At 40.6% G+C, this 17,454-nt stretch overlaps 1 protein-coding gene across 1 annotated transcript in view; it reads right to left on the bottom strand.

Moving 5' to 3' along the window:
• The window catches only part of Crebbp (CREB binding protein), a 137,494-nt gene that overhangs the window by 58,814 nt on the left and 61,226 nt on the right, over positions 1-17,454 (bottom strand). The window contains exon 3 of the mRNA XM_055604468.1: positions 12,541-12,717. Within this exon, the coding sequence (XP_055460443.1) occupies positions 12,541-12,717 (177 nt within the window). The remainder of the gene's footprint in view (positions 1-12,540; positions 12,718-17,454) is intronic.

Genomic DNA, 17,454 nt, shown 5'->3' with positions numbered 1-17,454 from the left:
CTAGATTCCACAATGGATGGAGAGAAGCAACTTCCTTTCCAAACGTGGTTTTCTGACCTCCACACAAGATAATGTGAATACACCTGCATGCACCCACACTGCACATGCACACACCCACAGTGATAATTTAAAAAAAAAAAAAAAAAAGCAGGACAAAACTAAGTGTTATCTCTCACACACTATACAATTTTTGCAATAGCTCAGAAAAAATTTGAAAAATGTTTAAAACTTGGAGGGGGAGGGACACTACAGAAATGGCTCATAGCATTGACTGTTCTTTCAGAGGGCAGGGATTTGAGTCCTAGTGCTCATAAGGCTGTTCATAACTGCAACTCCAATCCCAGAAGAGCCAAGCACACAGGTGATGTACATATATACATGCAGGTAAAGCACTCATACAGACTTCTAACTTTTTAATTAAAAAAATAAAAGGGAGCTGGGCGCAATGATTCACACCTTTAACGCCATCACTCAGGAGGCAGAGACAGGCAGATCTCTGAGCTTGAGGCCAGCCTGCTCTACATTGTGAGTTCCAGGACAGTCAGGGCCGTGTGTGTATGTGTAGAGAGACAAAGAGAGAACCCATCTCGAAAACAAAATAAAAACAAAAGATAAATCAAAGCTACAGAGTATAGCTTTAGAACCACCAAGACGGCTATAAATGCAAATGCAGATGCTAAACAACAGCAGTGGTCCAGTAGAGAAGGACATGGTAGAACAAGACACACATCACTGGAAAGAAAGGAAAACAAACAAACAAACAAAAATACTAAGATAGTAGAGAGAGAGAGAGAGAGAGAGAGAGAGAGAGAGAGAGAGAGAAGATGTAAAGGATTACAGTTGGGAAGCTAGCTTAATGGGTAAAGTGTTAGGCATGGAGTTTGGATCCTCAGAACTCACATAAAAAGCCAAGCAAGCATTGGGAGGCAGAGATGAAAGATTCCCAAAGCTAGCTGGATTGCATTTTACACACATGTGAACACACACATTCAAAGACGAAAAAAGTGATGAAATATTAAATATAAAACACAGAAAGGCTTGGTAGTAACTGAATACCAGTGCCCGTGTAACCTGGTACATAACCAAATTCTGTGGGAGATGAAAACAGCCCACAAAATGCAAGTGGCTGCTACAGGGAAAGATCTTGACTCAAATGAATAGACATAGTTATAGAGGAAGACAACTGACAGCCTCTTCTGGACTCTATACCATGTGCACACGCACCCCCACACATCTATGCCTACACTCACACATACAAACTAATCATTTTTTAATGACAGTGGTTAACAAAGAAACTCACAACTATTCAAAGGGTAGAGATTAAGTGTTATTCGGTCACAAAAAGGACATCTATATCATACCACCTCCACAAGGCTTTGGCACCGTCAGCCACGATGGGAAGAAAGAAGGTGGTCAGTAACTGGATTAAAACAGTCTTTTGCACATGACAGGGCCACCATACCCATGAACTCAAGACACCATGGTTGCCAGCACAAGATCAAACTAGTCAACATTCTAGTATGAAGTGTGAAGAAATTCATAAGCCCATATTCCTGAGGAGGTATGGATGGTTGATGGCATCAGAGATAACATGTTTTCTCAAAGGATGTGATAGGTCAACAATACTCCAGTGGGAACATATGGGAACACAAATTGGAGTCAATTAATCATCAAAAAATAAATAAAAGATGACAGTAAATTGAGAAATCAGGGTGTGATAACTGAAGGAGTATGTGTGTGTATGTGTAATCAATTCATAGTTACCAACTTCTTAAAAACTTTAAGACGAAAGTAAGTCTATAAAGAAAAGTATGAGAAAGTGAGATGAATAATTTGTAATGCATAGGTGTAAAAACCTTAGTCAATTTATTTAAGGCAATAATCCCCACCCATCACCAACATTACTCTTCAGACAAGTTCATACAATAATGCAAATAACAGCAACAAAAAGTTCTGCTTCTCTTCCTCTTGGCCATCTTCATTTCACAGGTACCCAGTAACAGGATGAGTTCAAGGCCCAATAACCAGTAGCTCTTGTATTATCCATCCTCAAAGCATGGTTTCATTCAGGAGTCCCGGGTGATAAAAGAACATGAGGTCTGAGGGCAAGCACCCTGGCTAGGTTTCGAGAAGGCTGTGTCATGGCTAGGCCCCATCCTGAACCTCTTTGCTCTTCTTTAATAAAGGCCAGACCTTGCTTATGAAGTATGCTAAGAAACTTCTAAAAGAACAGCCAGCAAACGCAGAAACCAAACAACAAGTAAAAAAAATGATCACATCCCTAATATAAAAACTTTAATTCTTATTAATAATAATAAAAAAAAATACAAGTGAAAATAAAGATAAGATTTTCTCCTACAAAAATCACCCCCAGCCTTGGGAAAACAATGTAATGCTGGGGCCCAGGTACATGGCCATTTCTGAAAGGCAATTTAATGAACATTCATCAAAGGTCTTAAAAATTAATGGAACATAAATACTTTCAATCATCTGTGTGTATGCATGTGTGCCCAGGCACTATGTACATGTCAGGCCTGCACAGGCAAGAAGAGTTGATGTACTCTAGAAATGGAATTATAGGTGGTTGAAAAGCACCTCATGTGGGTGCTGGGAATCAAACTCAGGTTCTCTGCAAGAGCAGCAACTGCTCTTAATGACTCAGATGTCTCTCCATCCCTAAAATATACACATTTTAAAACAAGAATAGGAGCTCACATCGAAGTGGTAAAAATGCGGGAGTTAGGACAGTATAAGACACACACTGGTTTGAAAATTCTAAGCTACTGAGAAACATGAACAAAACTCACTGACCCCGATGCATCAGGACATAGCCCATGTCATACAGCAGTGGCCTTCACTAAACACGATCATATGCTCTTACATGTTGTGGTAGGTAGTTAGACAGTCTGCTTTTTGTTTGTTTTAAGAAAGGAATTCTCTATGTAGTCCTGGATGTCCTGGAACTCTGTACCTATACCAAGCTGGCCTCAAACTCTTGTCTGCCTGTCCCTGTCCCTAAGTGCTGGGATTTAAGGCATCCAACACCTCAGCCTTGTGGTAATTAGTTTTGTTACTTGACACAGTTCAGAAACATCTGTAAAGAGCGTTCCGGTGAGGAAATTATCTAGATCAAGTTAGCCTGTGGGCATTTTATCTTGATTACATTAATTCGATGTAACATTGAATACCATTGAATTCAATGTTACATTGAATTAATGTAACTGTGGGTATACCATTCCTTAAGTGAGCTATGTGCGAGTAGAGAAAGTGCTGAGCACAAACATGCATTCATTCTTTACTTTCTGCTCCTGACTATGCATGTGATACAAATGGTTCCTTCAAGTGCCTGTCCCTGTGACTTGTGTAATCTGGAGTGGTGAGCTGACACGAACACTTTTCCCCCTTCTGGTTTTTCAAGATGCAGTTTCTCTGTGTAGCCCTAGCTGTCCTCCAACTCAAGAGATTGGCCTGGCTACGAATGTCAATTTCTATGAAGTGTATAGTCTCTATTGCACTGTGTTCTTTAGCATGATAATTAGCTATGAGGTTTATTCTTCTTAAATGTTTTAATCTTATTGTGAAGATTCACTTTGGAAAATTAGCAAAAACATCAATCTAAACCTCTAAAATAGCCCTCTGGAACTTTAACCAATAGAAATGGCTGTGCAAGTGTCTCTGAGGAGAACCAAGAGGAGCTTGTGTCTAAAAAGTAATGTTGGTGATGGGTGCAGATTACTGTCTTAAGTGTCTTGACTAAGGCTTCTACAAACCTGTGCATTACAAATCAATTCTTCTTGCCTTCTAGTACTTTTCTTTATGGACTTAGCTTTTTCTTAACATTTTAATTAACTCTTTGAGAAACTGATAACAGTATAAACTGATGACACACACACACCACTTTTCTCCATAACTCCTCTGCCTCCCAAGTGCTGGGATTAAAGGAGTGTACCACTACCACCCCTTTCTAAAATTGCTTTTGTCATGGTATTTCATCAAAACAGCAAGAAATAGAACTAAAACACATGTGCTGTTTATCAACATAATTTTGGTGTCTCCTCCCCCCCCCCCCCCCAAGACAGGGTTCCTCTGTGGAACCTTGGCTGTCCTGGACTCCCTTTGTTGACCAGGCTGGCCTTTAACTCACAGACAGCCACCTGCCTCTGCCTCTGGGATGACAGGCATGCACCACCTCGCCCCTAGTGTATCACCATAATTTAATACCCCAAACCATCAATCTACCAAACTGCCCTTACGGGCAAAATGCTAGTATTCCTTAATTCTTTATAAAGATTCTACCATGAATTTTTATTAGGACCATTAGCTTTGCTTAAAGTTTTTTTGTTTTGTTTTGTTTTAGGTTTTTTTGTTTGTTTAGTTTTAAGATAGGGTTTCACTGTGTAACAGCCTCAGGTGTCCTGGAACTTGCGCTGTAGACCAGGCTGGCCTTGAACTCACAGAGATCTGCCTGCCTCTGTATCCCAAGTGCTGAAATTAAAGGCACCAGCCACCGTGCCAGGCTTGCTTCTGAGTAATCACCCTAATCTATTATTTCCTATATACTCTATATTCTATCCCACAAGAAACCACATACCTAAGTTTGGGTGCTGAGAACACTTTACAGCATAAAAATGTTTCTGAACATCCAATGACCAAAATAATTCAAAATCAAATGGACAACAATCCTGAGGTTTGGCTGGCAGTGCTCACTCTATCACATTACATGACCCCACTGTAGTAACCTCAGCTCTGAACATAATGTCTGTACTTTGCACATATCTTCATGCAGACTCAACACCAACAAACATTGCCTGGAATACCTCAGGTTCAAGACTGCACATTTACTACACATATAAACTTCTGTTCTTCAAAAAACAGAATGGTTAACTAGAGAAAACAAAGGTTTTTAGATATTTCTCTTTAGTCATCCCTCAATAACAGTGGATCAAAACCTATTTTATTTTATTCCATCTTATGTGCATGGGTTTTTGTCTGGGTGTGTGTCTATGTACCATCGTGTGCCTGGTGCCTGAGAAGGTCTGGAGACATCTTCCCACCCTTTGGACCTATCTGAGTTACAGGGAGTTGTGAGCCACCACTAGGGAACTGAACCCAAGGTTCTCTGGAAGAACAATCAAACCTCTAAGACATCTCTCCAGCTTCAGTGTATCAGGATGTTTGATTTTTAAAACAAAATCAATTACTTTAGCTATAATTTAAAAAAAATTAGCAAATTAAAATATGACTTGAGACTAAGAATTTCCAAAATGGCCCATACATATTTTTACCATTTTGTAGTACATATTTACACAAAGCAGCATTTTCAGCATTGACAATTATAAGAGAAAAAATATCAACAAGAAAAATCAATGAAGATGCTTTACACCCTGCAGATTCAAACACTTAAGCAAGTTTAAATTTTATGTAAAAATAAGCAAATACATTTATCTCTTTCAAAGGAAATTAACTTTCATTTTAATAAATGGTAAGACTTTACATATACCCTAAAATGGTCTAAAGTTAAGTTTATGCTTTTATGTTATCAGAAAAATGCCTTGCATGCATATTTTATACACCTACATTGCCAGGAGGTCACGTGAACATTTCTTGAATGAAAAGGGGTCTTAAAAGGATGAAGTTTAAAAAACCCAATTCTATCCTAAGAACATACTCAGATATGGACAATGAATATATATAACCAAGCTTATCTTGGCATACCAAAAGTAAGTTATTTCTAGTAAATGTTCAAGAATAGGCAAGGTCTTCAAAAAATTTCATGTCTCAAACATTGAGAAAGGACCAAGAAAGAATCAGTTCTCTCCCTCCACATACCTCCAAGCCCAAGCAGTCGCATGCAGTGAGCTCCGACTCTGAAGCAGCTCTTGAGATCTAGCTACCCTCAAACATTACATGCTCGTGCTTCTTAAACACACTTCCAACCATCTAAAAACACAATCTTCTGTAACTTCATTTAGAATCAGAAAATTATTCCAAAGCCAACACTGAGGGAGCCAGGGCACAGCACTCTGCAATGTTGCTTGCTCTGATTCCCTTCAGGACCCTGCAACCACTGGGAATGCAAAGCTGAGGCATTAAATAGAAAGTGTTCATTAAATATCCACAGTTATCAAGGCCCAGCATTGTGGCACAGGCCTGAAATCTGTCCTCAGAAGCCTGAGGCAGGGAGGAGTTCAAGGCCAGCTTGTGCTACATAGTATGTCAAAACAAAACCACTACAACTATTAACTAGAAGAAAATCATGTGGTAAGAAGGGAATAGACCAATGTACATCTCCTATATTCTTTAAGAAAAGATATTCAACTTTTGACACTGTGACTCAATTTTGGCATCTAAAAAGTGGTTGGAGATTCAAGCCTGTCCCAGGATACACATGGCCCACAGACTGAAGTTTGGACATGATTATGCATATCACCTCCATATTACTTAAACCAGATACAATGAAAATGCTAACTAAATAGCTGTTATGTTGTTATACCATATTTATTAGAGAATAAAGACAAGAAAAACTTAGCATATGGTACATACAGACACAATTACAAGGCTAAGATATATTGGATCCACAGATGCAGGTCAACTGTACTCACAGAGGAAACACTAGCTTTCCATGCTGGTTTATTCCCAATGCCCAAACCATCAACCAGACCCAAGAGAAAGAAAACAGAAACATGGTAAATAAAAGCTGAGGAAAGTAAGGCAAGCCTGCTGCAAAGAGCACAGCTGGCCATTTGGCCAACATCTTAGTGGACAATGGCTGTCATATACTTTGTTTCAGATCAGTTCTTCTAAAGGGGTCCCACATATAACTAATATAAAAGAAATGATTACATGGCCATCTATTTGAGAAGTATCTGAATTACATGAGAGGGGCTTAGATACCATAAGCTGGGAAACTAAGCAAGAAACACTCTCAAGTTTCACACTGACCACAGAAGCAGAGATGTCTTGTCTGGAGGATTCTGAATCTTGTGGACAACATAAGAATGTCCCATCACTGACATGCACAATGAGATGCACAGCTGCTTACTAAAGGACACAAGGCAAGAATGTCCAGTATCCATGGTTAACTACTCACATGCTGCCAGCATCACTGTGTTAACTGAGATATGCTGGCAGGACACAGAAGACAGGGCTACAACTCTCCTCTGTCTGAAAAATCCTCTGGCCAGCCACATTCTCCTCCCATTTAGAGATAGAAGTCTATCAGCAACTGTCTGGGCCTTCTCCAAACCTCTATCTGAAAATTCTCATGCACAAAACAAAGTATAACATCATTCTCATAAGCAATTTTAAATAAGCTAAGCAGCACACCTGATGAATCTACTACATTACACCATTAAGAATGCTAAACTCTCTAAAGCGTTGTTTTATTTAAATCTTTCTTATTTAAAATACCCAAATATAGGAATTTCCTATCTGAAAGTAACCCTGCAGAGACACGCTGGGCCACAGAGATGAGGCTCCTCTATTTCTTAAACATTCTCTGCCTAAGAATGTTCTATGGGAATGTCTGCAAGCCCATTCCAAAGCTTTAGGCAAAATGCCACCAGGATTCGGCTTTTTTTTTTTTTTCTTTTCTTTTTTTAAATGGAGAGCAACATCCTGTTCCTGTACACACATCTCTTCCTCAGGGAAAGGGCACCCCCACATACTTTAAAACCAAAATACTGATTAGGAACAGAGTCTTCACCAATGAAAAAAACATTTCCTTTGTCAATAAATTATAAATATTTTAAAAATCTTTAGGCCCACATAAAATGTCCTAGAACATTCTATAGTATGTTTAATTTATAGTACTTCAATTTATTAGTTTATAGACACGTGTAACAGTATATTATCTGTAATTAAATATGTGACTCAATCTAATATGCATCCTGATTACCGAAGCATCTTCCTGCAAACAAAAAACTGCTTCTGAGAATCACAAAATGGTATTCACATTAGTAATGTTTTCATTACAAACAAATCTGAAAAATTTATATAAAGACCAGAGGCAGAGCTACAATGAGAGATATCTGAATATTTAAGAACATGACTATTTCCTCTTGGATATATCCTCAAGAATGGACTCTATTTCTACAAGGGTCTCTAGTTTCTAACACTTTGGAGCTCCCAGCACCAAAGCACTGGGCGATAGTCACAGAGAGGTGATCCCAGGTCTTCAAGAGTGCAAGTCCCATGAATTCATTAGCAAAGAATGGACCTTCTCGGTCTGGTTTTCATGTTTTGATGGTAGTCTTTGGCCTCCTCTTAATCTCAGCTGACACCACATCCATGCTACAAAGGCCCCTTTCTCCACGAGCAGTGAATCATTTCCTTACCATCTCCTTTGCCAGCTCTTTTCCCTTCTTGTTCCTAGCTAGGGATCTGTAAGATGTTCTTCCTGGGCCATATCATAAAGCTGTCACGACACTGTGTCATGTGATGACCAGCAGCTGGCCTATTGATTCATACCTTGCATCCTCTCTTGGGATGCAGAGTACAGTTACTTGTGCCTATGCCTTTGTTCCCTCCCTCAAGCCTGTTCCCCACTTCCAGCTCTGAAAAGGATTCCCCACCAGGAAACTTCTCAGTAGATAACCCATTATGACCAACCACATCCAGGCCACTAGTTTCTTCAGACTCCAAAAAGAAGCTTGAAAAAAAGCTTTGAATGACTTAAAAACAAAGACAAAAACCACAGCTTATTTCCCCGCAAAGTGACAACCCTACCCTCACACCAGCTTTAGTGTGTATATATATATATATGCTTTGCCTGCATATATATCTGTGCACCATATGCATCCCCGGTGCCCACGGAGGCCAGAACAGGGCGTCAGATACCCTGAAACTGGAGTTACAGATGGTTGTGAGGCACCACAAGGGTGCTGAGAATTAAAACTCCGCACTGAGCCAATGCTCCTAACTGCTGAGCCATCTCTCCACCCAAACTCCAAGATGATTCTTGCCTGGCCCTCCGTTTTGTTCATGTGCTCCTACTTGCCCCTTCCTAAGAGTCACCATTCAAAAGTACTGGCTTTCCATCACCATTCCTACAAGAGGCAACGTCTTTCTATCACCCTAGAAAAGCAACCCACCATTTGCTCTAACAACCGTTTCACAGGGGTCACCTAAGACCACTGGAAAACACAAATATTTATATTATGATTCATAACAGTAACAAAATTGCAGTTATGAAGTAGGAACAAAAATAATTTTATGGCTAGAGGGGGAACATAAGAAACTGTATTAAAGGGCCACAGTTTAGGAAGGTGGCATCCCTTCAAATCTCCTTGCCTTGAAGAGGCCTTTTCTGATGATTCCACCTAAGAAGGTCTTTGTGTCCATCTCAACTACTGCGTGGTACACAGGCGGTTGGGGTTTTCTAATTGTTTACCACTGAAGACCAAGCTAGCACTCCCTCACAACTCCTCTCTAGGCTTTCCTCCCATACCTGGGCCCATAGCAGAGCCCGGCAAAAGTGACATACAAAAGAGTGTGTGTCTTTCCATTCTCAACAGCAGACAGAAATGATCAAGCCATACAGGAAGAGAGAAAAAGAAACCCTTGGCTTGTGACTATGAAGCTTCAGTTGCCCCATCAGTGTCCCTAATCAACTGTTTGCTACCAAAGTCAATCAATCATCTCCTGAAAATTACCTCTTGTGCTAGCTAGTTGTTTGTTAACTTTTGACACAAGTCCAGGTCTTTCTGAAAAAAGGGCACCTCAAATGAGAGAATGCCTACACAAGACTGGCCTGTAGGCAAATCTGTGCGAGTATTTTTTTGATTACCGATTGATGTGAAGGGTCCAACCCTGTTGTGAATGGTGCTACCTTAGCCATGTGGACCGTTGTTTTTTTAAAATAGCACACTGAGCAAGCCATGAGGATTAAGCCAGTAAGCAGCATTCTTCCATGGTCTCTACTTCAGTTTCTGACCCCAAGGTTCCTGCCTTGAGTTTACATCTTGGCTTCTCTCAATAATGGACAATGATGTAGAAACATAAGCCAAAAAGGCTTTAGCCTTTTCTCACCAAGTTGCTTTCGATCCTTTATCATAGAAATAGAAAACCAAACGAAACCAAACCAACTCTCAAAGTATATCATCTCCTACCCTCCAAAAAAAGGAAAAAGCCATTAAGTATTTTCCTTTTTTAAGGTAACAGATGTAGTTTCTGTAACAATGTTTCCTTGCTATGTGAAAATCTGTCATTTTAAGACACCAGGTAACTGAGAGAATTCAAGAAAGATCACAAAACACAGTCAAGGAATTGCAAACAAACTGTAAGCACAGGCGAGGAAGGCCATTCTCAGGGAGCTCAGGGCTGCTAACACATCTGGGTAGAATTAAAAAGAGCTCTGCACAAAGGAAGCCACGTGGCCATGAACAAGCCAGACTCCCTAAGAACCTCAATTTCCTCACCATCAAATGGGAGCTGTTAATGTCGCCTATCAAGGAGCCACTGCAGGGATAAAGTAAACAGATACACACTGAAAAAGATGCCATGCAGCCTGTGACTTGACCTCTTTATCAGTCCCACTTCCAATATTCCACTGAAGGCTGTTCATGGGCACATGGCTATGGCCTACCATGCGCCTCCAGAATAAATAGTACGGGCAAAGGACACAGTTTACTTCCCAAAAGCATCTACGAATCTTTTTGTAAAGTCCACATGAGCCTTTATAAGAAAGGTGGCCTGAGTGAGTACTACAGCTTCTATAAACAAAAATGTTTTTTTTTTTTTTTAGTTTACTGTGATCTTGAGAGAGTTGAGGAAAGTGGTATTGACTGAATTCCAGAAAACAAAAGAATGAGACACACTGCTATTGTGCCTCCTGACCATTCTTCAAACTAGGAGTCCCCATCAAAAACAGCTGTACTTGAAGGAACTTATTTTGTCAGTGCCTGGAGATAATGGATTTTAACAGTCAAAAGGAAGGAAGGGCTATGGATAGCGTGGCCAGGGTAAGGTTACTGCCAGATGTTACCAAGGTGCCAGGTAGCCCTGCAGGAGAACATGGGTCTCTGCTAGGGCTGAAAGGAGCCCTGCTGTAGTCCTGAAGGGGAGAAGCAAGGCCCTCTGCCTAGTCCCTCTGTGCAACCCTTGGCCACCACACCTAGCAAGTTTAGGTCTCCAAAGTAGCAGCCAAGGCTGGCAGAGGAAGCTAACGTACAGGGATTTTGTCACTCTAGAGTAGTAGTAGAGATGGGAAGACAAGAAGCCAGAAAGAAACTTAAAAGAGGAAAGGAAGGAAAACATTAGGTCAGGGATTCCCTGTGTATAAAATATAGAACACCATGGAAAAAATAAAATGTTTTCATGAAGTCTGAATGTGTGCCTGGCTACCAAGCAGGCAGTGCAGCTGGCCCTGGAGTTCACGCCACTATCTTCTCAGGGAGAACTGAAAACAAAACATGAGAGAGGCCAGGCACGTGAATGTGAATCCAAGATCCCAGAGGCTAGCACTGCTCTCACAACCCTGGCAACCAAAAACTACTGAAAGGGAAGTAGCAGACTAGGAGAGCTATGGGAATTGTCATAAGAACAAAGAGCAGAAGAAAAATCATCAGTGGTTTTGAAAACAGGCAGGTTTTACTGTTTGGGGGATGGGGGGTGTTACAACGTCTTACCAGGATACCTCACTGTTCCCATTTTCTGATTGTACACTAATGGAGAAAAGGCCTCAACACTTGCCTCAGACGACTGCACGCTGTGAGCACTGTTATTCTCTTCTTTTTGGCACATACTAAGATTAGAAAAGAACTTACGAAGGGGGAGGGGAGAAAATGATAAAGAATACTCAGGAATTCCCTGTACGTCAATGACAAAAGACAACTTTCTAAAGAGCATGGTCAGTGAGTACATGGAAGTATGGGAGGCCCACTGTCATCAATAAACGTAAGGAAGAAGAGAAGTGATGGCCTGAGGGTTGGCCAGGCACCACCTGCACACTATGCCTTCAGCAGTGCTACCAAGGCCTGGAAACACTAGTCCTCACTGTTCTAAATTAATAGATTCTGATCTGGGCAAAAGGAGACACTTCCATTAATACTCCCATTGTCTGGTTAGGTTATAGATTCCTGTTACAGCTGGGAACTCTTAAGAATGAAGATATTAAATCATCTATTAAAGTCTACCTAACACCTGTCTCATCAGTATAATGTAATTCTTGTAATTCTTTTGTTTAACTGTAACAGAAATCAAGCTTCTACTGACAGCTTCAACTAACTAACAAACAGCAAGTCAGTCTTGCTGATACTCAAGAGTTTTGGAAAGAAAGGCAAAATAATTCACAATCATGATAGTCTCCATCTACGAAAGGGAACTTGGGAGGAGCAGCTAACTCAAGCTTCTCTACCACTCTTGTTGCTATCCCATAACAGAAAGTAAAAGGCTCATTTAGAGAGATGTTCTCAGGATGTGGTGTTAGTTTCTATCACCAATGGCACACTCTCAGTTACACCTCTTCACTGCAAGCACATAAAATCCATATGCCAAAGCACCCACCGAGATCCACAGCACAGAAAATCCAGGGCAACTTACCATATTTGGCACATTGGTGACTGAAGTATTCTTGATATCTGTAGGAAAAGCAGGCAAACTATTGACCATGCTCTGTTTGCTGGATAACTGGGGGTTCACTCCAGTGGCTCCCATCTGCTGTCCTCCAGTTTGACTAAACGGTTGTCCAAATGGACTTGTGTTACCAGTCATTCCCATCTGAAATAAAAACAGGAACAATCAACTGCCATAAAAGAATCATGCATGAAAAATCAGATTTTAGAAATTTTGGCTGACCCACTGGTGCCAAGGTGTGATTCCCTGTGAAACCCTCCCTCCAGCTATAAAAGAAAGCTCATTATCAGAGTTCATTGTCAGAACTGTGAAAGGCCATGTCTCACTCAAAAAGTTGGACAGAGGGCTAACTAGATCATCTGTGTCCTAACCACCACCTCACAAGAGGCAGCACTTTTCTCCCCTCTCACTTCGCCACAGCCCTGTCCAGAACCAGCCAGTCCTACACAGCAAAGACCCTAAGCTGAAGACCATGGGGAGCTTCTTTAACTAACGTTTAATTACTCCGTAAGTGCTTTTTTTTCTCTCAGGTTCCTCATCAGATTTTAACTAAGTTTCAACTAGTTCAAAATGCAAAGTAGAAATGCTAGCAATGAAAGGATAAAATATGTAGACTCTGCATTAAAATGACCCAGCGAGACAGGTCACAGTGAGGAGAGGGAAAACTGAGCACACTGCCAACCTCCCAATCATGGTTCTATCACCCATTGTTACACATGGTGAACATTTTCGCTAATGAGTTTTTTTTTTTTAAACTAAGGTAAAATAAAACCAACTATAGGGTAGATTAAGGCAAAGTCAGGAAGGAGGGACTCCAACCTCTCCCTCCAGAGGCCAGCCACACACAGAGCTGAGCCAGTTTCCTCAGGTTCAATTAGCAACAACATCCTTGAGTACACGTGGGAGTACCCAAAATAGTGTCTAAAAGAGTATCTGGTCCCCTTGAGTAGTAAAGAAATGGGGTGCTCAAGTTGCCCACCTCTGCTTTTTCACAGAACTAAAATATTCTTCCCGTTGTCTAATGCTTACTCTTCATGTCTGGTATCATACTCTGTTTGATGTTTAGATTGGGAAGAACAGTCTTGAGCAGGGAAGACCTCCAGGGATCAAAGTTGCACTCAAAAAAATTACTACTAAGCTCAATGGAAGAGAATTGCACTAAATGTTCTAGGTCCCAAGTTTTACCCCACCAACGCAAACTTGAAGTTCTACCTAAGAAGTCACTAGCAGACTCAGGTAGTAGCCGTTAAGCTCACTCTATAATGTATATTCCTTCTGTGGACGTCAATCTCTTTGCCTGCAAGGTGAGGGTCACTACATCTCTTTTAGCTCTAATTTCTTTTAGCTCTAAAAGTCTAGATTACAAACTAATCCACATGTAACATAACTGACTCCAACTGACTCTATTCTGCTGAAATGCCTATATGCCCCCAAATGCCAAAATGTCTATAAGCCAAAAGCCAGTGTGACTAAATGTCAACAAATATGTTTATGTCACAGGGGGGAGAGTTTGGGGTAAAGAGTGCGTGCTTTGTGTACCTAAGCCTTCTCACCTTTCTGAAAATGAATCCATTTTTGCTGCAACCTTTGTACTAGGTACTCAAAACACAATCTTTCATCAAACCCGGGAAAGGGGCTCAAACTCAAGTTCAGGAGACCTAAGTATACAAAAGGGCATCCCTGATCCTAACAAGACTCCTTCAACTGTCATCTGAAACTCAAAAGACAAACAGAATACCTATCCTCACTACGCAGCACACCATGCTATTAATTCATGTAGCAACCACTACTCAGACTTTGTTTTATTACACACCTCAGGCCGTAACAGACTGATGGAAAGTGCTTTGCAGCTGAGCCATCTCACTGGCCCTGAAATACTATTTATAAAGGCCTATAATTTGAAAAACAGTAACAAAAACTCTCAGAGGCAAAACTTCCAATTTCTAAATTTCTCTACTTCTGACCAAATATTTCAAAGCACATGCATTCATTCACCCACAATCAATCTACCCTCACTGATGACCAGTATTTGCCAGTGTCTGCTATGAGTCAGCCCACTTGAGAATGTAAAGAGAGATTTTTCCTATTCCCCGAGGAACTTGCTCCTTAATATACTTGAACTTGACAAACAAAAACAAAAATCAATGTTGGCTGGAAGCTTCCAACCTAATTAGAATACAGCACCAAAAACCAAAGCAGGTAGTATGTGGGGTATGGGAAGGGACCTGTGCTATCATATGCCCCTGCACTAAACAAAGAGAGCACAAGACTCTCTATGATTCTGAAAGTATACCTGACCTGATCTTTTAAATAAAAAATAAAATAAATTAAAAAAAAAATTCCTGACACCATTCTAAAACCCATCTTACCAAGGCAAAAATCAAGTATGTATATCTGGTCAGCTAGGTTAGTATTTGCCTGATTAGAGTCTGGGCACTTTCTAACTGGCTGATTTCTAGGGGTAATGTATTTGGAAACACTCTGACAAGTCTCTTTAGAAAACTTATTCCTTCCTCTCTCTTCCTGTTACCACCACCTCTTTCTTTTTATTTTTGGTGGTGAGCCTAGTCTTTAGTGGCTGAGCCATCTTTCTAGTCTAATTTTGTATTTGTTTTTGCTTTATTTGAGAAAGGGTTCACTGTATACCCCTGGCTGTCCTGGAACTCACTCACTCTCTAGACCAGGCTAGATTCAATCTCAGAGATCCACCTACCTCTGCTCCTTGAGTACTGGGATTAAAGGCATGGGCCAAAAACCACCTGGCCTTCTTTCTTTCTTTTTAAATTACTAAAATATACTCTTGCTGTACTGCCTAGGCTGACTTTGAACTCACAATCCTCCCACCTCAGCCTTGCATACACTACTACATGTAGCTTTCTTCAAGAAATTTTTTTCAACTCTTCTCCTTAGCAAGTTGACAGTTTCAGCATGGCTTCCATTCCCCAAAGGTAAGAATCCCAGAAAAGTCTAAGCTTGTGGACAGCACATACAGACATCCAGTTCAAAGGAACTCACTGCACATTTTGAAAGCTAGAAGCTAAAGTCCTAAGTCTACAATTAAAAGGAATCTAAACTAAGGAGGCCACAACTTGAGTATCTGACATCACCTCAATTTACCGCACCAGCCCACTCTCAGTTAGATCAGAGCTAGTAGTGAAGGCCAAAGAAATGGACATAAGCCTCCAAGGAGATATCATTGTTCACCTCAAGTACCTTGTCCCATCTTAAAAGGAGTGACAGATCAGGTAGAAATCAATGGCCACAGCTGCAGCTTTACATTCACTTTTAGAGAGTCTTGATTTCTGGATTCCTTGAATCCTTGATTCAAGGATTCCTTGATCAATGGAATTCCTTGATTTCTTGAATTCTGTATCCATTCTCTGTTGATTGAATTATCTATGGTCCCAAATCTAGGGTGATACACTGCTTAGCACCAGTGCTCAAATATCAAACAATAAAATTAAGATGTCTAAATCCATTAACAAAGTCACTTATCCTTTTAACTTCCTAACATTTACTTATTAATAAGCTAAGAAACTTAGCTTTATTATCAACTCAAGTTTTATCAGATTTAGTTTAAATCTGCTACTGAAACTGAGTAAAATCCAAAGCAAAAAGGAACTTTCAGTGATGGCAAATTTATCTATCAACAAAATAAAGCTTGTAGAATGTTGATATTCTTCTCATTCACTAGTAGCCCACATAGTAAAATGTGCTTTTAATCTGTCCTTCCAAACAGATCCCCTTCAAGTACTTAATTCAAGTCGAATCTCAGAAAATAGAAGTTAATTACAGTAGAATCTACTAACTAGCGCTTCACAGTTCTATCCTCTTGCCATGAAGAAGCACTGTGATCAGGTGTGCCAGGCAGACATTCAAAAATCTGCTCATCATCAGGCAATGTCTCCCTTCACTAAGAGAATAAAAATATGTAAACTGCACCCCCATGAGTGAAGAATGAGCACAAGAGGGAAGGTGAGAAACCCAAGCATAAGACCTGAGCCTGCACAACTGAGGTAGGAGACCTAATGAGGGAAGGGCCTGTAGGCCAAGGAGAACACCCATACAAACTTTGTTCACCAACACAAGGGCACTTGTAACAAACTGAGAATTATCCAGCCACTTGGCAAAAGCTGCTCCGATCCTGGACTGCACATCATCAACTGGCTGCACTTAAAACAATGGAAGGAAGGGTGAACCATGCCTCTTCTGCACTAACAGACACCATCGCAGAGAGGGAAAGCACTGAGCACTAGAGTTAGCTGCCTCACCAGTACTGATCCATGTTGAATCTGACTTGAGTACCAAACCAGATCCTGCCTCTCACAAACCGTTCTCTCACATTGAAAGTGGTTAGTGTTTGGGAAGGGAACTAAATAAATGACCACTCCAAGACATCACTACTTTAAGAAGCCTCCAGGAACAATAGCTTATGTCAGCCCTGGAGAAAGTGTCACTGAAGCCAGGCCACACCAGCACAACATCTGGGTGCACTGGGAAAAGCAACTGTCCTCTTTCTGTCTTCTAAACCTTGGAAGCAGGGATGGGAAGACGACTCAGCCAGTCAAGTGCTGGCTGCACATGCACTGGAGATCTGAGTTCAGATCTCAGCACCAATGTCAAAGCTGGACCCAGTAACATGTATCTGTAAGCCACACTCACACCAACACATACATATACCATTCATGCAAACAATATTTAGTATAAGATAATAAACTTTTTCAAGATTCTCAGTTACTAGATAGTAATCAACAGGCAGTTCACCTAGTCATGCTAAAAAAAAAAAGTTGAAGACACTTTAGTGTTGATTTTTACAAGATGGCAATTTTGTGTTTGATCACAACACAGTCTCTGGTCATACATAGAGCAAATGTTCCCCAC

The sequence above is a fragment of the Psammomys obesus genome, unplaced genomic scaffold (assembly GCF_907164565.1).
Source record: "Psammomys obesus unplaced genomic scaffold, mPsaObe1.curated_primary_1811, whole genome shotgun sequence".
Classification (NCBI taxonomy): Eukaryota; Metazoa; Chordata; class Mammalia; order Rodentia; family Muridae; genus Psammomys; species Psammomys obesus.
The sequence above is the reverse complement of the archived record's forward strand: the minus strand, read 5'-3'. Positions and strand labels throughout refer to the sequence as shown.